Source organism: Impatiens glandulifera, chromosome 5, assembly GCF_907164915.1.
Source record: "Impatiens glandulifera chromosome 5, dImpGla2.1, whole genome shotgun sequence".
Taxonomy (NCBI): domain Eukaryota; kingdom Viridiplantae; phylum Streptophyta; class Magnoliopsida; order Ericales; family Balsaminaceae; genus Impatiens; species Impatiens glandulifera.
This window is the reverse complement of record NC_061866.1, coordinates 3,294,594-3,318,565: the sequence shown is the minus strand read 5'-3', so window position 1 is coordinate 3,318,565 and position 23,972 is coordinate 3,294,594. Positions and strand designations below refer to the sequence as shown.

Genomic DNA, 23,972 nt, shown 5'->3' with positions numbered 1-23,972 from the left:
TGATGGTCATTTACCTACTATTTATATAATTCAAAATTAATCTAATAAAGTGTTATAATTTTCTCAACAAACAACAAACATCGATAAGAACGAAATGAGATAAGATGTTTATATCTAAATATGAGTTCTTATCAACGAGATATGTTGAAGTGTCTTCGGTTACAAAATTTGAAAGTCGGTTTAATCAACGAGATATGTTGAAGTGTCTTCGGTTACAAAATTTGAAAGTCGGTTTAATAATAAATTGCTTGATCAATTTATGTTAAGTTGATTAGATTGATTAATCTTATTTTGAAATTACTTGTTTCTATCATTAATTAACGTTTACAATTTATACTTATAAGTTATAACACCTTAGATTGGGAGGATGGTCATAATCGTGGAGATAATACTAGTTTCTATATTAATATATAAAACAATTAACTTTAATATTGTTGTTAATGAATTAAATTTTGTTAGTAAGATAATATTGATTTTAATCAAACTCATTTCAATATATTGTTATTAGTTTTGAAATGTTTTTTTTTTTCAAACTAATAACAATTGATTTTGGAATTAGCTTTATTAAAACTAATGTATTATTTTGATCAAATGAAGGTTGCATGAAATGTGTATTTCCTAATTTGTTATTTTGTAAGTATCTTTTATTTTATCTTTTATCATATAATTATTTAGATGAATTATAAAATTAGTCAAATCATGAAAATAGCCATTATTTTGTTAATAAGATTGAAATAACACATTCTAAATACATATTATAAAGATGGTTGATGACAAGACTACTTTTGTTTCATTCTTATTAAGAAATTTCTTATAACATTATTTGATGCAAAATTCATTATCATTGACATTACTCAACTAATGGGTAGTACTTACAAAAATATATGTCACAAATAATTTAATTTAATTAATAAAATATTAAATAAGTTCGCATGCTAAGAATAAATTAATTAAAGCATGACAAACAAGAAAATAACATTTATGTGTCGTTTCACAACCCAGTACGACACTAGTTCTAAAATGTATTGACCATTTGAGGTCAACAAGGGACACATTATAATAATAAAGTATTCATATTTTAATTAAAGTAATTGACTTAATTTTTTATATACTTTTAAATAAGATTGAACAAATTATTTTATTTTAAAAAGTTATTTTATTTTAATTTAAAATGTTTCAGTGAAAATAAAAATTAAGATATTTGTTTTTAGACAGAATGAGCCATCATAAATTAAAATAAACTCATCAATATAAACTATCAAATCTCAAATCTCTCTCTTTTTTGCTTGTACTTCCTTTATTTTTAAGTTATTAATTATTATTTAATTATTGTCATGTTTTTTTTTTAAATAATTATTACCCATTAATATTATTTATGGACTTGATTCTGATATATTTATTTATATAAAAAATTGTTTGAAATTATTATTATTTGGGTGTCCTTATAGTTGATTTTGTTTAATAATTATATGTTAGTAAAATAGTTCATCACATCTAATGTCAAATATTCTTGAAATATTATTAAATATTTCGATCCAATATATAATGTATCAAATCCAAGAAATATATTATCAAATATAGTATGTTGATAAATATAAACCAATATAAATATAATAGAATTTAAACTTTATCAGGATCATCTCTGCTTTGAAAAATATTTTAATTAATTTAAAACTATTTGAATCATAAAATACACAGATATATAAAGTCAATGTCATGGGACTATTTCAATATATCTCACTTTTCATTTTGCTGAATTTCTTCAAATTCTGATATTGTTGACCATCCTCTTTAATTATGGTTGTAGGTCATCGAATGGACTTGAGAAAACTCAATAGATATATTATAGAATCTGTCACCATTTTTTAAGCTAAATATTGCATTTGGTCCAAATAAACTAATATTTGGGATGAAAGAATTCACAGTATTAATGTTTATATACAGTTTTATATTATCATACCAATAAATAAGTATTGTCACATGAGTTATAAATTAATGATGATTGTGAAACTTTTATTGAATTTTTGATTAAGTAAGATGTTACATGGAGAGGTGGTTTGGATACAAAGTGTCAATTACAATATTTAAAACAATTAATGAAAAAAATATATGTAATTATTAGCATCTGGTTAATTTTCATATAATTCATACTATATTCATATTTACATTTTTTCCTTTGATATTTACATGTTTTTAATCTTTGACTAAATTATAAGATTACATAATTTTTCACTGATTTGTATTTGTAAACATGAAATTTGCCTTACCTTAATTTTAAAATAATATTATTATTTTAAATAACATTAAAATAATATTTTATATTTTATATTTAAAATAACTCAAAAATGAATTAAAATTTAATTAAATATTAATTATTGTGATAATTAAACTTTAATTAGGAAAAATATTCAAAATTCCAAAAATAAATCGGGGATAAAATATTGTATTTATGTACCCAAATTAGACCGAAGAAAAAGTTAAAAATATTTAATTGTGATTTAATCATTAATTATGTTTAATTTATAACTTAAAGCAATTGAATAAAATACCCAAAATATCTAAAAAAACAATAATATATGATCATAAGTTTTATTATGATTCTAGAAATATTTTTTGTGAAATTTTTGTTGAAGAAAAACGTAAAAAATGGAATTAAAGTCGATTTTAAATAACTTTTTTATAAAAATAAAATCTGATAATTCAGTGTAATCGAGTTTTTGTTAAAATTCTGTATCAAGATCCTGGACCATCAGATGAGTGCTCAGGATTCATCCACCAGCCTAGACACTCTCACGCATCCGGATGTAGCAAAACCATGCGCGTCCGCCCACACCGAAACAACTAACAGGATGGACTAACCCCGTTAGTCAATACCGCTGACCGCGGACGGAACGTGAACGCCGTTAGCCAAAACGACGTTGTTTCAATCTTCTTCTTCACTAGGACGCAAGGCTCGCCAAAAACACGACTCGCCGGTGTGCGATCTACCAGAAGGGACAACTCATGTTATAAGCATCCTTATCCCTTCAAATTCTGACCACGTCTCCACCTCATCCTCGCCTTCAAGACACCCTTATCCTCCAGCCTTATCTTTCCTTGGATAAGGCTGCCACATTTTAGGGATAAGATCGACGAATGATATTTTTACATGAATTATCTCTTCTCAACCGACCTTAGGGCAGTATAAATACTCCCTTATGCTCTGTGAAGCAAATCATCAAAAAAAAAAAACACTAAGAATTATAGCCTATAACAATCAGAATCAAAGTCTGAAAATCCGGCCAAGAAATGGTTTTTTTTAAAACCTTATCCAGCGACTCTTACTTCGATTCAGACTTCTGGATAGCCTCCAACACCTCTTAGGAGTGTTCTCCAAGTGTTGCTATGAATCTAGAACGCCTATATATCAATCTGTAATTGGAAAATTAGATTTTTTTTCAGATTTTCTTGTTTGATCTGTTCTTGAGTTTGATTATGTGATTTCTTTGTTTAGAATCATTCTACATATCATGTATGAACTTTCTATTGGAAGAGATCAGATCAAATCAAACTAAATCAAGAATTTTGAAAAATTAAATTTGAAAACTAGATTTAAAAAAAAAATTGTTCTTGGTTTTAATCCGGATTTTTTGATCTAGTTAATTGCTATACATGTTTGTTAACATGTTATGATGAATTTCAAGCAACTGAAACAACGTTTTGATCATGTTTGATCAAACTTTAATTTTTAAAATTTAAGCTTAAAAACTGGATTTTTGAAATCTTGTGTTCTTGAGTTTAATATAGATCTTTTGATTCAATTAATTGCTATACATGTTTGTTAATGTGTTGGAATGTATCCAAAGCAATTGTTTCATCATTTTGATCATGTTTGATCAAATTGTGTTTTTTATTTTTTTTTGGATTTTGATTCAATCTTCAAAAAATGTTTTAATGTTTGAATGATGTTCTTGTTTTGATTCTGTTCAACTATATTCATCATTTCAAATCTAATGGAACAAAAATAAGACCTTGAATTGACCTAATTTGAAAAATCCCAAAATTTGACCTAGAAATGGTATTTTGAAATTGATCTTTTTAAAGATCTTGAAATCGTTATTCATGTTAGGGCTTCTGTTCTTCGTGATCATATGAACTAACTGTAGCTTACAGATCACGATTCCATGATCTGAAAAGTTATGGACTTCTGAAATTTCTAACCAAAATAAGAACACCTCGGTCCTAAGGCTTTAGTCTAGGACCGGTAATCCTCGGTCATGTTCTTCAGTCGCTATCGAGAAAACTTAGCCTTCGATCGAGGACTAGGACTGGTGTTCTTCATCTTCGACCATGGACCAGGACTGGTATTCTTCAGCTCTGACCGAGGATCATGACCGGTGTTCTTCAGCTCTAACCGAGGATCATGACCGATGTTCTTGAGAAAGAACCGAGCCCCACGACCGATGGTTTTAACACATAACTGATGATTACATTTCACAACAATTTAAGCTAAGTTTATGAAATGTACTTACTTATTATGAAATAGTTTAAAAGATTGTGATTACAATTACCATTTTATTTATTTATTGGAGAATGATTAGGATTTTGTCTAGACATCGTGGAGTCTTAACAAATCATTAACAATAAACTTTAGATAATAAAAGTTCATAATAATCAATCTCGGTGATCCAAATTTGGTATTTATCATCTTTATTGTTGATGAATGTATTGTGCTTATATCCATATCTTAATTAAGGTCGGCCATATGAGTTAAGGGCATAAGTAAATTATGGTGAGCTATATGAGTTTTGACCAAGGTTTGAATCTAGGCTTGCGGTACAATAACGGTTTGATATTGGACACACTAGGACTAGTTTTGTGACCTACAAATATATCATTTTAGTTATAATTTTATTACACATAATATTTGTCATTTATTTTTCTCTTTTCTTTGTAAATTGTAATATTCTCTTGACAACATAGAGAACAAAATTCTCCTCTGCCTATGATTTTTTTCGTCTTGAATTTCTATGTAAATCTTGTGTTATTATTGTGCTTTATTAGTTTATACTCCATATCTTTTTTATCTTGATTAGTCTCAGATTTATATTCATTTTTCAACGATTGGTACTAAAGAGCTTTGTGATTTTTTATTTTGAGACTATTTGTTTTTCGAAGATGTCGAGTATAAAGTACGCTATTTTGTTTTGGATTGCAACACTATATTTTTTATGGCACGTAAAGATGCGAGGTTTGCTCGCTCATAGAGATTTGGATGAAACTTTATTAGAATTTGATAAGATGCACAGTTTGTAAAAAATAAAAGAGAAAAATATGAAGGATCACAAAGTTATGTCTCATATACATTTACGTATGTCGAACAATATTCTACAATATGTCTGAAGGAGACGAGTGTTGTTGGGTTATGGATGAAGCTATAAAAGCTATGTATGACAAAAAGTCTTACTAGTAAGCTGCATATGAAACACCAGTTATATTTTCATCATATGTCATAAGCTACATCTTTACAAGATCATTTTTCGGCATTTAAAGAAATTGTTGTTGATTTAGAGGTCTTGGAGGTCAAATATGACAATGAAAATTTAAATTTGATTCTTTTGTGTTTGTTGCTCAATCGTATATCACGTTTCACGATACTATTTTATTTAGTCATAGTTGTCACAACTGATGATGTATATGATGCATCAGTTTCAAAGGAAAATATGAACACCTAATTAATTATTCTAGTAGTCCGGGCAAAGAGTCTTATTGCTAAAGGGAGAACTCAAGAAAGGATTTCAAAATGTTATCAAACAAATTGATCAAATTAAAGAAAACTTTGGAAGTTTGTAATTATTGCAAAAAGGAGGTCACAAAAAATCTAAGAGTTGGAAACTACAAAATAATATTTAGAAAGAGGATAGTATTATGATTGAAAAATAGACCAAAACAAATTCGGTAAAACTGGTAAAACTAGTATTGCTGAAGTCAAAGACAATGAACTCCTCATGGATTCTCTTTGCGATGTAAGGTCGCAAAATGATTGTATACTCAATTCTGGTTGCACGTATCATATGTGTCCCAATCGGGACTAATTTTCAAAATATGATACAGTTTCTAAAAGTCATGTGTTAATGATAAACAATTCATCATTTAAGGTTGTGGGTATATATGAATAATAAAAATCAAGATGTTTTATGAAGTTGTTCGAACACTTAATGATGTGAGAAATGTTCCTGAATTGAAGATAAATATTTTTTCTCTCAGTACCTTTGATTCAAAAGGGGACAAATACATTGTTGAAGGTGAAGTTAAGAAGGTTAGTATATGTGTAAATGTTGTGATGAAAGGTGAAAGAAAACCTAACATGTGATATGTTTTTAAAAACTGCACAGTTGTAAACGATGTTGATGTCGCCACCTCATTCTATCACAAAGTTGTGACATATGTGACTTGGTCTTATGAGTGAGAATGACATGATCGATTTGAACAAGTGAAAACTTCTTGATGGACAAAGTATTAGTAGATTGAAGTTTTGTGAACATCGTGTCACTGACAAGTAGAAAAGAGATATGTTATCTAAAAGAATTCACAATACTGAAGAAACACTTGATTATATTCACAAGCTTACGTAGTTTATGAGACATTCACGATTGTGTAGTTAAGATTAATTCAAAGTGTTCAAAATAGATGAGCAAATTAAGTAGTGTCACGGTATGTACCACACTTCAAAACTTAGTTTATTTTATAATTAATGTAATTCCCACCTGAATTTTTTTCCAAATTTTGAAGTCTGATACCTTCAGAGCACAATTTGCGAGAGCAAATATGCCCCTCACCATAGATATATATCTATTAAGCTTAACTTTTCAAAGAAATATTAATACTTTTAGGTGGTGATTGGTAGAATGTATTAGACTATTAGGATAGTATACCTATACTAATAGTGAAATTATAAAAGTGTTTGGTTTGATTAATTTTATATGTACAGGAAAACTAATGGTATAACTTATACTTGGATGAGGTATAAATTAGTAACACATCCTACCTGTGATAAGGCAGTATTAAAATTTTAATTTCTTTTTATTATTATTTTTATCTATTTTTAAATATTAAAATTTATTTAATCAATAAATAAAAATAATATTTTAATTTCAACATATATTACTTTCTTTTATAAAATAAACTTATTTTATAAATTTTATTATTTAAGAATTTTAATAATTAAAAAGTTAATTTATTTTTAATAAAAAAAATTATCGTTAATTTTAAAATTAGTAGTATAAAATAATAAAAATATGAGTATTAATTATAATTATTTATTTTTATATAATATTACTAATTATTTATTTTTATATAATACTATTAATTTAATAATAACATAATTATATTATTATTTATTTATTTGATATAATATTTAAACTAATTAAAATAAAATATCAATATTTAAAATATTAATAAATTTAACTAAGAATAATATTAAAAAACAATTAACAAAAATAAAAATAAATAAAAATAATATTTTATTCTTTTACTAAATTTTATATTATCTACCAAACACAAATTATAAATTTATACAATTTATATTATATTTTATACTTCCAACCAAACAATAATAATATATATAACTTATACCTTCTTATACCTCCTTATAATTTATACCTATATATAATTTATACCTTATATATTTATACCTCGTAACAAACGCAGCCTTAGTTTGCATTAAGCTTCATTGTTTCATTTTTACACTTTTTTTTAATTCAAAGAAAAATTAATTCAAATTAAAAAATGTAGCTTAACATTTCATTTAATGTTATATATATTCTATTCCATGTTTCAATTTAGTTTTGGAATTAAATGTAGTGTTTGATGTGATTTCAATTTTTCAAGTTACATGTATATTTTTATTATATTATTTATATAAAAAAATAATATAAAATATTTAAATTAACAAAATATAAATATCTTAAAAATTAAATATACTTAGCACTTGTATAGAGCTAAAATCATTTAGTTATTATTATAAAGAAAACTATTGCCTACAATATAAATGAATAAAAGACTCATATAAATAATATATATATTATATATATATAAAAAAAAAACACACAAAAGGTACTAAAATTTTAATCAAACTATGTTAATAGAGTTTTATATTTTAAAATTAAAATAAAATTTTAAAAATATGTAACTTAGTATTTATATAATTTAAAAAAAATTTATATCGATTATTTATAATATGTATCTGTATATGTATTATGAATATGATTCGTTTGGTTAGAGTCAACGAGTAATAACTTGATAGTTAATCTGTTCATAAAATTTGAATTGGTTAAATTTAAAATTAATATAGAGTTTCTGTAAATAATATGATATATGTATTTTTAAATTAGTTTTAAATATTGTTTTATATTAATTTTGTGTTATAAAATATAAATTAATAATTAAATGTGTACAGTTGATACATAATTCTTTTTTTTTTTTTTTTAATTTTCTATTTAATTAATAAATAAAAATTCAAGCTTTCTTTTAAAAAAATAATTATGTAAACACTAATAGGGTTGAAACTTCTTTTTTAAATATAAATATGTTTAAGATTACTTTTTATACAACTTTATATTTATGATATAAGATTATTTGATAGACATACTATTCTTTAATAAAAAAAATGAAGAATTTCAACTTTTGCTTAGTTTTCAAAGGCAATAATCAAAATAATCTGGTTAATATATATTTTATAATTTATTAGAGAAATAATAGGTTCTAATGTATTTTATGACACTCTAAAATCAATTAATTAATCAAATTTATGAAATTAACAAGAATTAAATTTAATTTTGTATTAATTCTTTTCTGAAATAGTTTAAGTTTCAATAGCCTTACATAAAATATTATAAGCCAAATGTCCAATTTCACTAACAACATTAAAAATTACATTTTTAGCCCTCATACAAGAGAGCACAGACCCATTGATAACAGGATCCCAACTGCTAGTTCTAAGGTATTATTCTATTTAACTAAAAGCGATTAAATCTGTCCACAGTTTTTTTTTTTTAAAAAGTAAGTATTATCCAAAGGAATTTTGATGAATAAAACTCTCTCAACAAAAACAAATTACATTTGATTTATTTAGACAATCAAAGATAAATATGGATTGATGTAACTATTATTTTATTCAAATGTAAATGATTCATAAAAAAACAGAATTTTATTTTAAAACAGCCAACATCGACACAGACACAAACAGACGCCTCCCAACCTAAAACCTAGTCTTTAATCTAAGTATGGTTTTTGTTTACATTTTCGTCCCTAGAAGTTCCAACAACATTCTGATCCAAATTCAAATTCAGTCCAGGGTAATTGATCTGCTCCTGCACTTTGAACCTCAAAGCCATCTGCACTTTGAAAAATGAAAATTGTCACAAACACATAATTAAATCAAACTCGAAACAAATCAATAATAATGAAGGTTGTATATGTATACCAAAGAAGCCTATGGCGAGGACTGATCCAACGGGAGTCCAACATATTAGAGATCATAAGGAAGTTATCTGCGACAACTTCTTCATGATTCTCCAGAATCAAATCGTCTACTATATGCATATCAGCATTTATAGACACGGGTGAATCCAAAATGTTATAAGAAATTTCAGAAGTGGCGGATGAACCACTTCTAGGTACAATGAATTCACAAAGAGCCTGTGCATTGACCTTATTTAGGGGTTTGTCATAACAGAACTCAGCACCATTTAACAGGCAATACATTTGCACCTCAAGGTTTTCAAATGCTGATAAAACTAAAATCATTCAAACAAAAAAACTATCATTAAAAGTTAAATTCCAGCAGAAAAAGAAAAAAAAATTAATAGCCATGCTCACCGAAAACTGGTAGCTTCTTTATTTCAAGAACTTTCTCAATGAACATGAGTCCGTCCATGTCGGGGAGGTCAAATTCAGTCAGCACGATATCAATCCCACGTCTGCTTTCACCTACCATCGACAAAGCTTCTGAGGCTCGTTCAGCAACTATAACTACATCGATCAAGCAAGATTTTTGTAAATTTGAGACCCGAAAGGAAAATAATTAATAGCTCGCACAAGCAAGAATTTTGCACATTTGACGCCAAAATAAATATAGAAACCTTTGTATTGGCAGGATGCAAGAAGTGCTTCAGTCCTTTCAACTGAGGAGCGATCAGAATCCAAAAGCAATATGCAAACCTTAGCAGGGGAAGGTTTCATCTGGAGATATTGAAAGGGTACGGTGATGGAAGAGTTTTCACTATTCATGTTTGAGACAAATGGGAAGTAGAAAGAAAATAGAGGACGAGAATTGTTGACTTGTGTAATAGAAAATGTCATATGGCGGTATTTATAAGCATATGAATTTGAATGCTTGTAATCTCCAAGCATTTAAAGTTTGATGGTTCTTATCTCTAACATTAATAAAATTTAATAAAGGATGATGTGAATCAAAATAGATTCCTCACTCTCTCAATCTTTAGCATACATCAACTTTTTTAGCATTTGGAAAGTGTTTTCAAATTAATTGCAAATGATTTAGCTGACGAACTACTTTTGTGGCACTTATGTAAATATGGTTATGTATTCTTGTACCACAACACGTGTTAAGCATGTCTAGATTCCTTAATGGCAACAAACCAAAATACATTACACCTACTCCATTTTGTGATATTTGTGGAAGAAAGATCACCAAAAATAAATGTAAGAAAGAAATGAATACTCATGAAGCATACACAAATATTTTTGGGGAATAAAGATTTCATTCAAAATCAGCATAATACATATGAAGATTAACTTCCTACTAAGGGATATACAATTCAAATGATTATTTGATGGATATAACTGATTTCAATAAATCAGTTGATAAGTTGGTGTTTAATGATTTACACCAAGAGGAGGAGTGGGGCATCTTGAGCCCTAGTTCATGTTACTAGTTAAGGAAGCCTTTCAGTATTACTCTTGTAATACTTTCTTTTCTAATCCATTAGTTGTTTTACCTATCCATTCCATTCCATTCTTCTTGCAGCTAGATGAAAATAATGTAACATACCCATCACGAATAGCTTATAAAAGACAAGAGGTTTGGATTAAGGGGCTTACCATACAGAAGTATCATATTTGATTCTCGTTCAAAGGCCCCAACGTGTGTGTATTTCTTTTTCATAATTTTCCTTTTGGGGGTTTCAATGCGGTGAGTTGTTGTGTTAGCTTCTTCACGTGCATGTCCAAGTCGGTCTGGACAACCTGACATCACGAAAAAGAGAAAAATATTAATAATAACCAATCACAATTGTAAATATCTGGTTTTGTTGAATACTTTCTTAATATACAAAAGCATGTCAAAGAAACACACACACAACCATACATACAGTCTAGGGTTCACGTATTTTGCTTTTCGATTTTACCTTCCAAATTTATCAATCTCCATGAAGCCTTCTTTTTCTTCTTCCTCATGAGTCTTGACCAGACTAGTAAAGAGATGCTAATGCCACAATTCAGGATGCGGGAACTGAAATCAAATAAACTTCAGTCCTTAGATATTGTTATCATTGAAATATTTAGAATCCATTACAGGAAAGAAAGCCATAAGAATGCACAAAATTACACAATGAGAAACAACATTGAGGATTCAAGATGTTCCTGCAGATGCCCAAGTTGAATTATAAAAGCAATCAGAAGCATATTATAAGTACATTTTGTGCAAACTTCTACCTAATCTTATAGAAAAAGGATCCCAACAGCAACAGATGAGGATCTAAAACCTAAGAACATCGTTTCCCTACTTGTTTAAACCACTACCAAAGAAAGTGCTAATTAAAGCAATCAAAAGCAAATGAATTCATCAGTTCGATCATTTCTATATAAGAAACCCTAAATAAAGTATTGAACATGTATTGAAATCCTAGCAGACGACTACGAGATTGTAAGATACGATTCTTACATTACTTCAGGTTTGAAGAATGTTGAGGATCGAACCGGATGGCCGTCTCGAACTGAACAATGATCGACGGCGACCGATCTGAACAATGATCGACGGCGACGGTGACGGCTTTGTCCCTGAGAATCTAGGGAAAACTAATTCGCCTAAAAAAATAATTATATATAATTTTAAAAATTTTCTTTGAAATGGAAAAATTATTATTATTTACTATTTCAAAATAAGATTTTCAGAATCTATAATTTTTTAAAATTATAGATTCACACTATATAATTTTAAAAATTAATTATGTTTAATTATAAATAATTTCAAAATTTTCAATGAACACAATGAAAATATAAAATATTATAGAAAATTTTCTTATAAAATGTGAATTAAAATTAACCTAAAAGTATATTATAATAAAATTTAATTGTGAACTTGAAAGATTCAATTTTGTTTTTTAAGGCTTATTTTTTTTATATCTTCATTAATAAATTAATATAATAGTTTTTTTTTTTGTTTAAACACAGACAAAACAACTAGTTATATTAAGATTTGTTACAAAATGTGAAAATTTATAGTGTTTAATAAATATCAATTTTATTTGTCACATTTAATTTTGTTGTAATTTAGTTGTTTATGTCAAAAATAAAACTAACCAAACAATGATAATGAAAGAATTTTTTAACATCAAATGGTAGTATTTGTTCTTTTAGTATGATATGAAAATTTGTCAAATAAATACTTTTTCAATATTTTTATCTAATTAAATTACAATTTTTATGTCAAATACAAAAAAACATCATTTTCAAATTTTATTTTATTAATTTTTAAAGTGATTATAATGGATATAATAATAAAATATAATATTATCACAGTCACTTTTAAAAACTAATTAAAATGTGAAAGTAATTAAATGAAATAAAACATTTTTTATATGAACTAAATTACTTTTTTTCCTAGTGTTTAGAGAATGTAAGCACTCTTATTTTATCATTCAGTTTATAATATTTGAAAATTTATGATTAGCTTATTACACCTTACTAATAATTAATTATTTTAGGTAGTCAAATTTTATTTTTAATTTTGATTTTAAATTATCCAATTTTTGATCTATGCCACTTTTTTTTTAGAGCGATTTAAAGTCATTTTTTTCATTGAATGACGGAGAACATTTCTCTCCAAATTTTATCCATTTTAATCAAGCCAAAATGTAGAACTATCCTTGGAAGTTCAAAAACACAAAGGGGAAATTCAAAATTCTCCTTCGATTCTCACAAATTTATATTGAGAGTTAGAGAAACGAAATGGACAATGAATGATGGATAAAAAGTTGTTACCAAATTATTCCTTTTACTCTATTAATCATTGATTGAAATTTCGGTGGTTTTTGGTTCTGGTCGATACCCTATTTTGAGCTTCTATTGCATTTATGGGATGATTTAGATGAATAATCACGTTTTTGTTTGAACCAAGTTGCAGTTGAGTTTGTTATATTTTGGTATTGTTATATTTTGGTAGGTCGTGGACATATTTTGGTGCATAGTGGAGTTTGTGGTGACCATAATAAGACAAGTTGCATGATGTTTTTCTTGGGTTTTTTAGCCTTGAAGTTCCTCATGAAGGTTGAACTATTGGCTGTTGGACCGCAATGCTCGGGGTAGAAATGCTTGGATAAGAAGGTGATCGTGTTAAGATTTGGATCTCCAAATCCGACATGTTTGAAATGATTTGTAAAAGCGCATAAAAAGAAGAACACAAAAAGACACAGATTTATAGATTCAAATGATCTATGTTCACTTCAGTCGCCACTAGATTTCACTATGAAGAAAAATACAGAGTTTTGGCCTCACACTTTATCTCTCTAAAATTATGTGTAATCAATATAAACTCTTAATAATAACATTCATAAGGTAAACATTAATGTAATAAACATAAATTACTATTAGTCAGGCACAACCCGTAGTGGGTAAGGGTACTGTGCGATGTACTGACTCCTTGACTTTGTCCAATGTTTTGCATGCTCCATCTTTTCCAGTAAATTTCTTATCCATTAGTGCTATTATCCTCCAACTGAAATGTGTTGTCACTTTTGATATTCCCAAGGTGATCTTCCAGGAGAAGGGAACGAGTAGGAGGCTTGGGACTGGCACATGGCGTAATGGCTTGTGGTTTCTTGAGAGAAAAGAGATGGACTCAGCCCTCGCATCTGTGGTGGAGAGATCTGGAGGAGTGAGGAGTAGTGTGGAAGACTTGTTGTTGCTCTACCATAGGCGAATGGGTCATTCTTCTTTTAATCTGTTAAGTCGTTTGTATCCAGCTATGTTGAAAAAAGCTAATAAAGAGAGACTGGTTTGTGATGCTTGTGAGTTTGGCAAGCACACTAGGAGTTCGTATGTCAGTACATGTAGTAGGAGCACCTGTAGTTTTGATTTGATACATTCTGATGTGTGGGGGCCTTGTTCCACAACTTCTGTTAATGGTTTTCGATATTTTGTGTCTTTCATTGATTGCTTTTCTCGTACTACTTGGCTGTATTTGATGAAAACAAGAATGATGTGTCTGCTTGTTTTAAAAATTTTCACAAAGGGGTTCAGACTCAATACGGGGCAGTAGTGAAAGTATTGAGGTCTGACAATGGGACAGAGTACACAAACAATGAGTTCAGAGAGTACTTATCCTCTCAGGGAATCCTGCATCAGACCACGTGTCCGTACACACCAGAACAGAATGGGGTGGCAGAAAGAAAAGAACAGGCATCTCCTTGAGGTAGCAAGAAGTATGATGATCTCAATGAATGTACCAAAGTACTTGTGGGGATAGACAGTCCTGACAGCAGCGAGACTGATCAATAGGATGCCCTCACGTGTGTTGGAGTGGAAGTCCCCGCTTGAGTTATTGAAAGGTGAGATTAGTGATAGTCTCCCCTTGGACCTGGTAAACCCTCAGGTTGTTCCCCACTCCATCATAAGTCTTCTTCAGCTTCTCCCAAACACACCGCACATCCTCCATACCATCAACATTGGCCGCAATCGGTGTAGTCATCGAGTTTAAGAGCCAGACATACACCAGCATGTGAATGAACCTCCAATCATCCCATGCTGGAGTACCCTCAACCGGCTTAGTAACCGCTCCAGTCAAGTACCCCTCTAATTTTCTCCCTACTAGTGTGTATCGCACTCGACGTGACCAGTGCAGATACGAAGCTGGACCATCGAGTTTCACATCAATCGGGGGAAGCTCCACCCTAGGTGCTGGTGCGGGTGCTGGTGTAGGTGCTGGGGTTGGTTTCGGTGCCGTGTCACTAGAGGCAAAGCTGAATGCTCGCATCAACATTGCGATCTCATCACCACTCAGTTTTTCCAAGGCCTCTTTCATCGCAAGACCCATGTTTGAACCCTCACCTGTCATCGATCCGACTCTGATCTACACGAGATTGAGTCAAATCTTCCTTCTTCCCCAAAACCACGATCACACGATCTTTAACCCGTAAGATCTAAAACTCATTATCTCGAACTTCTTCCTCTTCCTTTTAACCCGTTCTTGATCTCAAAACATCAAGGAGACCAGATCCAAACCCTCACCGGCGGGTCAGTTCTGCCCCTAGCAAGGCGGCGGCGCCCCTGATGGGCGGAGGTCCTGATAGGGGCGGCGGAGGTCTGGTGAGGCCGGCGGCTGTTGCACAGTTTTTAGATACAAAACCCTAGATCTGAAACCTAGCTCTGATACCAAGTAGTTTTATATAAAAAGGAAAAATCACTTCTTATTAAATTAAAGACTAGAGTTATATAGAGGCATAAAAGCACTCTTACAAATAACCCCTAAACTAACATTCCAACCCCTTCTTTTTTTTCTTCCTCATGAGTCTTGACCAGACTAGTAAAGAGATGCTAATGCCACAATTCAGGACGCGGGAACTGAAATCAGATAAACTTCAGTCCTTAGATATTGTTATCATTGAAAAATTTAGAATCCATTACAGGAAAGAAAGCCATAAGAATGCACAAAATTACACAATGAGAAACAACATTGAACATTCAAGATGTTACTGCAGATGCCCAAGTTGAATTATAAAAGCAATCAGAAGCATATTATAACTACATTTTGTGCAATCTTCTTCCTAATCTTATAGAAAAAGGATCCCAACAGATGAGGATCTACACCTAAGAACATCGTTTTCCTACTTGTTTCAACCACTACCAAAGAAAATACTAATTAAAGCAAATAAATAACTGTGTTTGAATTCATCAGTTCATTTCTATATAAGAAACCCTAAATCCTAGCAGACGACTACGAATTGTAAGATACAATTCTTACATTGCTTAAGGTTTGAGGATGAGAACTCTCGAGCTGAACAATGATCGAAGGCGACGGAGACCGAAACGGCGACGGAGACCGAAACGGCGACGGCGGCTTTGTCCCTGAGAATCTGAGGAAAACCAATTCCCCTAAAAATTATATATAATTTGAAATTTATCTTTGAAATGAAAATATTATTATTTACTATTTCAAATAAGATTTTCAGAATCTTCAATCTCCATATAAATTCACGTTATATATATTTTTTATAAATTAATTATATTTAATTATAAATTATAAATAATTTTAAAATTTTCATCTAAATGAAAATATAAATTATTATAGAAAATATTTTTATAAAATATTAATTAAAATTAATCTAAAATGTTAATATAATAAAATAAGAGTGATAGGGGAGGGAAATTGAAAAGAAAATGGGAGGAAAATTAGAAAGAAAATAAGGAAAGATAAATGATGTGACATTACTTTATTGGTTAAAAAAAAAAAAATAGTAGATATAATTTTTTTTATTAATTTTTAGCTGATTAAGGCACGTAGTAATTCGGGAAATTTGATGAGATGACATTGAAAATGCCCTTAATTCCTTAATTGTAAAAAGTGTCAGCGCTTAAAAAAAAATGACACTTTTATTTTTTTTTTGTACGATATTGTCTATGTCGCTAGACACTACCAGCATTCGCGAGACGCAACCGACATTCGCGAGACGACTTTTATTTTTAAAAAAAAATCGTCTCGCGAATGCCGGTTGCGTCTCACAAATACCGGGTGCGTCTCGTAACGGATGCATTTTTGTCAAAAAAATAAAAGTGTCACCAGCGTTTTTTTTTAGCACAGACACTTTCTACAATTAAAGGCATCTTCAATGTCATCTGATCAAATTTCCCGTAATTTCCTCGCCTATTTTCTTTTCCAAATTTCCCCCAATCATTTCTCATCATAAATTTTAATTGTGAACTTAAAGATTGAATTTGGTTTTGTTGAGGTTTTTTTTTATATTTTCATTAACAAATTAATATTATAGTTTTTTTTAAACACATACTAAAAACTAGTTAGGTTAAGATTCGTTACAAAATGTGAAAATTTATCGGGTTTAATAAATAAACAATTTTATTTGTCACATTTAATTTTAAAATAGGCCAGAATTACAAATTGAGTTTTTTATTTAGTGTCCATTGCAATTTCGGACCTCATATTTAAAACCTCACAAATTGGGGCTCCCATTGTTAATTTGTACAAAATAGGGTCTCTCGCTAACGGGACCTCATATTTAAAACCTCACAAATTGGAGCATCCCATTGTTAATTTGTACAAAATAGGGTCTCTCACTAACGGACATAGACGTCTGTTAAAAATAAATTATATGGCATTTATATTTATAAACAAATAAATATAGGTGGCGTGACAATTATAATAAAGTATTATTTATTAAAATAAAATAAAAAATCAATGAATCTTCTCACGATCTCTCTCCCTCCTTTCCATCTATTCCATTCTTTCTCAACAGTAAGTCATCCATCCATCTTCTCGGTCTACTTCATTTTTTTCTAACAGTGCATTGTATGGTATGCTCACACTAGGTCGTGGATTTGTTTGATGAGACATTTTATCTTTTTCCCTTGTTTCATCCAAACCATTATCTTCTTCATTTTCAAAATCCGTATCTTCTTCATCTTCAAAACCAGTCAAAACTTGTAAGGATATTAAATTCAAAGTAAACCCATTAACATGGACGGATCTTTACTGTTGAGAAACCCTTACAAGTTGTAATGGTATTGAGATCAAAACAAGTCAAAACTTATAATGGTATTGGGTTCAAAACTCGTCTCTTCTTCTGCACGGCGGAAGCGGGAGGCAGGCGACATGGAGAAGATGGACGGATGACTTATTGTTGAGAAAGAATGGAGTAGATGGAGAAGATGGAGAGAGATCGTGCTTGCTGTGTATGGAAGATTCATTGATTTTTTTGTTTTATTTTAATTAATAATATTTTATTATAATAAAAATTATTAAAAGAAAATTTAATTTGCCACGCCACCTGTATTTATTTGTTTATAAATATAATTGTCACATAATTTATTTTTAACGGGCGTCTATGTCTGTTAGCGAGATGCCCTATTTTGTATAAATTGACAATGAGAAGCCCCAATTTGTAAGGTTTTAAATACGAGGTCCGAAATTACAATTGACACTTAATAAGAAGTCTCAATTTGTAATTCTGGCCTTTTAAAATAAGTAATTTTAATAGTTGTATCTATCTTAAAATTGGTAATAATGATTTGTTTGTTTATTCCTCTTATATGTTGATGATATAATGATACCAACTAATGATGAGAAGAAAATAAAGAATGTAAAAATGTAATTTGGTAGAGAGTTTAATATGAAGGATTTATGAGCTGCATAGAAAAACTAGGAATAGAGATAACAATCAAAGAATGAACCAAACCAAATGAATGATCTCGTTGACCCGCGTGCAATCAATATGGAAAGACCCTTTCTAGAGATAAAATATCTAAAAAATTACACCTAAGTCAGAAAGGGTATATTGAGAAAGTCTTTCATCAGTTCAATACAAATAATGTTAGTCCCGCGAGTTCTCCATTAACAACTCATAAACTCTTTTATTCTATGTCACCTCAATCTAATAAGGATATCGACTATATGTCACAAGTTCCATATTCTAGTGTAGTTAGGTCACTTATGTATGAAATGATTTGTATTTCAACAAATTTTGCATATTTAGTAAGTGCAATTAGTAAATATCTGACAAATTTAGGTAAAGAACATTGGAGAGCAGTTTATTGGATCTTACATTATTTTAAAGGTTCAACGGATGTTCACCTACAGTTTGGGAGGACTATAGATGGAGTTGTTAATCATATTATTATGGTGATCTTGACAAAAGAATATCACTTGCATGTTTTGTTTTCTGTATTGACGATTGTGCGATTAGTTGGAAAACTACTTTGTAGAGTACAATTGTGTTTTTACTACAAAAGTAGAACATGATGATTACAAAAGCTTGTAAAAAAGATATTTGAATGAAATACTTATTTGGTGAGCTCAAGAAGGATTTATAAATGACGATTAATGATGTCAATTTGAAACCGACCCGTAGTAATCGAACAGAATTGTCCCGTTTGTGGCCATTTTTCCTAGTTTGACCGGTAGTAGACTAAGGATGGGACGTGGATGATATTTGTGTCCCCGCCCCGATCTCATCCCGATTTTGCTCCGAACACTATAAATATAATTAAATTAAATATATAAAATCACCAATATATTTATTTATTCATTATATTTTATAAGAGTTTTAAATTTATTTCTTTATAATAATATAATTTTTTAATATATTACAATATATATTATATTAAAAATCCGTTTTAAAAATGGTGCCCTATGGGGATTTTCCGAAACCGAATGGGACAGAGATAGTTTAAAAAATAAAATCGAAGTAAAATGGGGTGGGGATGACAAATGCATTCCCCGTCTCGAATCGCCTCATTGCCATCCCTAATGACGATAGTCTTTTGTGATAGTCAAAGTACTATTTTTTTACGAAAGATTAAAAGTTTCATGAAGAATAAGCACATTGATGTACGATTTTATTTTGTGTGTGATATTATTGATGCGAGTAAAATTAGTACTATCGATAATTCTTCTGATATGATGACGAAAGCACTCTCCATTTCTAAGTTTGAGCATTGCTCTAACTTAGTTGGTCCTGGATTATGAGTAAGCTCATTGGAGCTTTTAGAGATGGAAAACTATTATGGTTATGGTCTATATTTTGAGAATTAATTTTTTTTGACATACTATTCTTGTCAAGATAGAGATTGTTAGATTATAGTGACCTATATGGATTTTGACGAGGCATGCGCTTAGACTTGCGGTGCAATAAAAAAAATCCAATTGTTTTTATATTGAGCTCACTAGACCCAATTATGTGACATATAAATATATGATTTTAGTTAGAGTTTTATTACACATAATATTTTTCATTTATTAGTGTTGAAATCATTTTTATAAATAAATATGTTTACTATGGTGACTATTTTTATAACATTATATCTTAAGACACAATTATATAATAATTTTTTTTTATATAACCATACTATTCTTTAATAAAAAAAAGGAAGAATTTTAAACTTTTTCTTAGTTTTCAAAGGCAATAATCAAAATAATCTGTTTAATATATATATTTTATAATTCATTAGAGAAATAATAAATTCTAATGTATTTTATATATGGCACTCTGAATCAGTTAATTAATCAAATTTATGGAATCAACAAGAATTAAAATTAATTTTGTATTATATTTTTGAAATAGTTTAAGTTTCAATAGTCTTACATAAAATATTATAAGTCAAATGTTCAGTTTCACTTACATTTTTACCCCCTCCTACTAGAGGGCACAGGACCCATTGATAACAGGGATCCCAACTGCTAATTATAAGGTATTATTCTATTTAACTAATTATAATTATTTAATTAACTAAAAACAATTAAAAAAAGAAGCAAGTATTATTCAAAGGAATTTTGATGAATAAAACTCTCTCAACAAAAACAAAAACAAATTACATTTGAACAATCAAAGATAAATATGGATTGATGTAACTATTATTTTATTCAAATGTAAATGATTCATAAAAAAACAGAATTTTATTTTAAAACATATCATCGACACAGACACAAACAGACGCCTCCCAACCTAAAACCTAGTCTTTAATCTAAGTATGGTTTTGTTTACATTTTCGTCCCTAAAAGTTCCAACAACATTCTGATCCAAATTCAAATTCAGTCCAGGGTGATTGATCTGCTGCAGCACTTTGAACATCTGCACTTTGACAAATGAAAATTATCAAACACACATAATTAAATCAAACTCGAAACAAATCAATAATAATGAAGGTTGTATATATATACCAAAGAAGCCTATGGCGAGGACTGCTTCGACGGGAGTCCAACATATTAGAGATCATAAGGAAGTTATCTGCGACAACTTCTTCATGATTCTCTAGACTCAAATCGTCTACTATATGCATATCAGCATTTATAGACACGGGTGAATCCAAAATGTTATAAGAAATTTCAGAAGTGGCGGATGAACCACTTCTAGGTACAATATATTCACAAAGAGCCTGTGCATTGACCTTATTTAGGGGTTTGTCATAACAGAACTCAGCACCATTTAACAGGCAATACATTTGCACCTCAAGGCTTTCAAATGCTGATAAAACTAAAATCGTTCAGACAAAAAAATTATCATTAAAAGTTAAATTCCAGCAGAAAAAGAAAAAAAAATTAATAGCCATGCTCACCGAAAACTGGTAGCTTCTTTATTTCAAGAACTTTCTCAATGAACATGAGTCCATCCATGTCGGGGAGGTCAAATTCAGTCAGCACGATATCAATCCCACGCCTGCTTTCACCTACCATCGACAAAGCTTCCGTAGCTCGTTCAGCAACTATAACTACATCGATCAAGCAAGATTTTTGTAAATTTGAGACCCGAAAGGAAAATAATTAATAGCTCGCACAAGCAAGAATTTTGCACATTTGACGCCAAAAGAAATATAGAAACCTTTGTATTGGCAGGATGCAAGAAGTGTTTCAGTCCTTTCAACTGAGGAGCGATCAGAATCCAAAAGCAATATGCAAACCTTAGCAGGGGAAGGTTTCATCTGGAGATATTGAAAGGGTACGGTGATGGAAGAGTTTTCACTATTCATGTTTGAGGCAAATGGGAAGTAGAAAGAAAATAGAGGACGAGAATTGTTGACTTGTGTAATAGAAAATGTCATATGGCGGTATTTATAAGCATATGAATTACGAATGCTTGTAATCTCCGAGTATTTAAAGTTTGATGGTTCTTATCTCTAACATTAATAAAATTTAATAAAGGAAGATGTGAATCAAAATAGATTCCTCACTGTCTCATTAATAAAAAATTTAGCATTTGGAAAGTGTTTTCAAATTAATTGCAAATGATTTAGCTGACGAACTACTTTTGTGGCACTTATGTAAATATGGTTATGTATTCTTGTACCACAACGCATGCTAAGCATGTCTAGATTCCTTAATGGCAACAAACCAAAATACATTACACCTACTCCATTTTGTGATATTTGTGGAAGAAAGATCACCAAAAATAAATGTAAGAAAGAAATGAATACTCATGAAGCATACACAAATCTTTTTGGGGAATAAAGATTTCATTCAAAATCAGCATAATACATATGAAGATTAAATTCCTACTAAGGGATATACAATTCAAATGATTATTTGATGGAAATAACTGATTTCAATAAATCAGTTGAAAAGGTGGTGTTTAATGATTTACACCAAGAGGAGGAGTGGGGCATCTTGAGCCCTAGTTCATGTTACTAGTTAAGGAAGCCTTGCAGTATTACTCTTGTAATACTTTCTTTCCTAATCCATTAGTTGTTCTACCTATCCATTTCATTCTTCTTGCAGCTAGATGAAAATAATGTAACATACCCATCACGAATAGCTTATAGAAGACAAGAGGCTTGGATTAAGGGGCTTACCATACAGAAGTATCATATTTGATTCTCGTTCAAAGGCCCCAACGTGTGTGTATTTCTTTTTCATAATTTTCCTTTTGGGGGTTTCAATGCGGTGAGTTGTTGTGTTAGCTTCTTCACGTGCATGTCCAAGTCGGTCTGGACAACCTGACATCACGAAAAAGAGAAAAATATTAGTAATAACCAAACACAATTGTAAATATCTGGTTTTGTTGAATACTTTCTTAATAAACAAAAGCATGTCAAAGAAACATACACACAACCATACATACAGTCTAAGGTTCACGTATTTTGCTTTTCGAATTTACCTTCCAAATTTATCAATCTCCATGAAGCCTTCTTTTTCTTCTTCCTCATGAGTCTTGACCAGACTAGTAAAGAGATGCTAATGCCACAATTCAGGACGCGGGAACTGAAATCAGATAAACTTCAGTCCTTAGATATTGTTATCATTGAAATATTTAGAATCCATTACAGGAAAGAAAGCCATAAGAATGCACAAAATTACACAATGAGAAACAACATTGAACATTCAAGATGTTCCTGCAGATGCCCAAGTTGAATTATAAAAGCAATCAGAAGCATGTTATAAGTACATTTTGTGCAATCTTATAGAAAAAGGATCCCAACAGCAACAGATGAGGATCTAAAACCTAAGAACATCGTTTCCCTACTTGTTTAAACCACTACCAAAGAAAGTGCTAGTTAAAGCAATCAAAAGCAAATGAATTCATCAGTTCGATCATTTCTATATAAGAAACCCTAAATAAAGTATTGAAATCCTAGCAGACGACTACGTACGAAATTGTAAGATACAATTCTTCTTACATTACTTCAGGTTTGAAGAATGTTGAGGATCGAACCGGATGGCCGTCTCGAACTGAACAATGATCGACGGCGACCGAGCTGAACAATGATCGACGGCGACGGTGACGGCTTTGTCCCTGAGAATCTGAGGAAAACCAATTCGCCTAAAAAAATAATTATATATAATTTTAAAATTTATCTTTGAAATGGAAAAATTATTATTATTTACTATTTCAAATCAGATTTTCAGAATCTATAATCTCCATATAGATTCACATTATATATTTTATTTTATAAATTAATTATGTTTAATTATAAATAATTTCAAATTTTTCATTAACATAATGAAAATATAAATTATTATAAAAAAATTCTTA

General features: G+C 29.9%; 2 protein-coding genes across 2 annotated transcripts; both read right to left on the bottom strand.

The window, feature by feature from the left end:
- Positions 1 to 9,257: 9,257 nt before the first annotated feature.
- LOC124937879 (putative two-component response regulator-like APRR8) lies at positions 9,258 to 12,047 on the bottom strand. The gene is made up of 7 exons (XM_047478210.1): positions 11,945 to 12,047; positions 11,409 to 11,512; positions 11,104 to 11,247; positions 10,122 to 10,181; positions 9,859 to 10,011; positions 9,424 to 9,776; positions 9,258 to 9,374 (listed from the first exon to the last, which is right to left on the bottom strand). Exons 2-7 carry the CDS (start codon positions 11,455 to 11,457, stop codon positions 9,258 to 9,260), a joined length of 876 nt encoding a protein of 291 aa, XP_047334166.1. The 5' UTR covers positions 11,458 to 11,512; positions 11,945 to 12,047.
- Positions 12,048 to 20,909: 8,862 nt separating this feature from the next.
- Positions 20,910 to 23,754, bottom strand: LOC124940496 (putative two-component response regulator-like APRR8). The gene is made up of 6 exons (XM_047481018.1): positions 23,622 to 23,754; positions 23,097 to 23,200; positions 22,792 to 22,935; positions 21,562 to 21,714; positions 21,167 to 21,479; positions 20,910 to 21,082 (listed from the first exon to the last, which is right to left on the bottom strand). The coding sequence occupies exons 2-6, from the start codon at positions 23,143 to 23,145 to the stop codon at positions 21,001 to 21,003; spliced, it is 741 nt and encodes a 246-aa protein (XP_047336974.1). The 5' UTR covers positions 23,146 to 23,200; positions 23,622 to 23,754; the 3' UTR covers positions 20,910 to 21,000.
- Between the last annotated feature and the right edge of the window lie 218 nt (positions 23,755 to 23,972).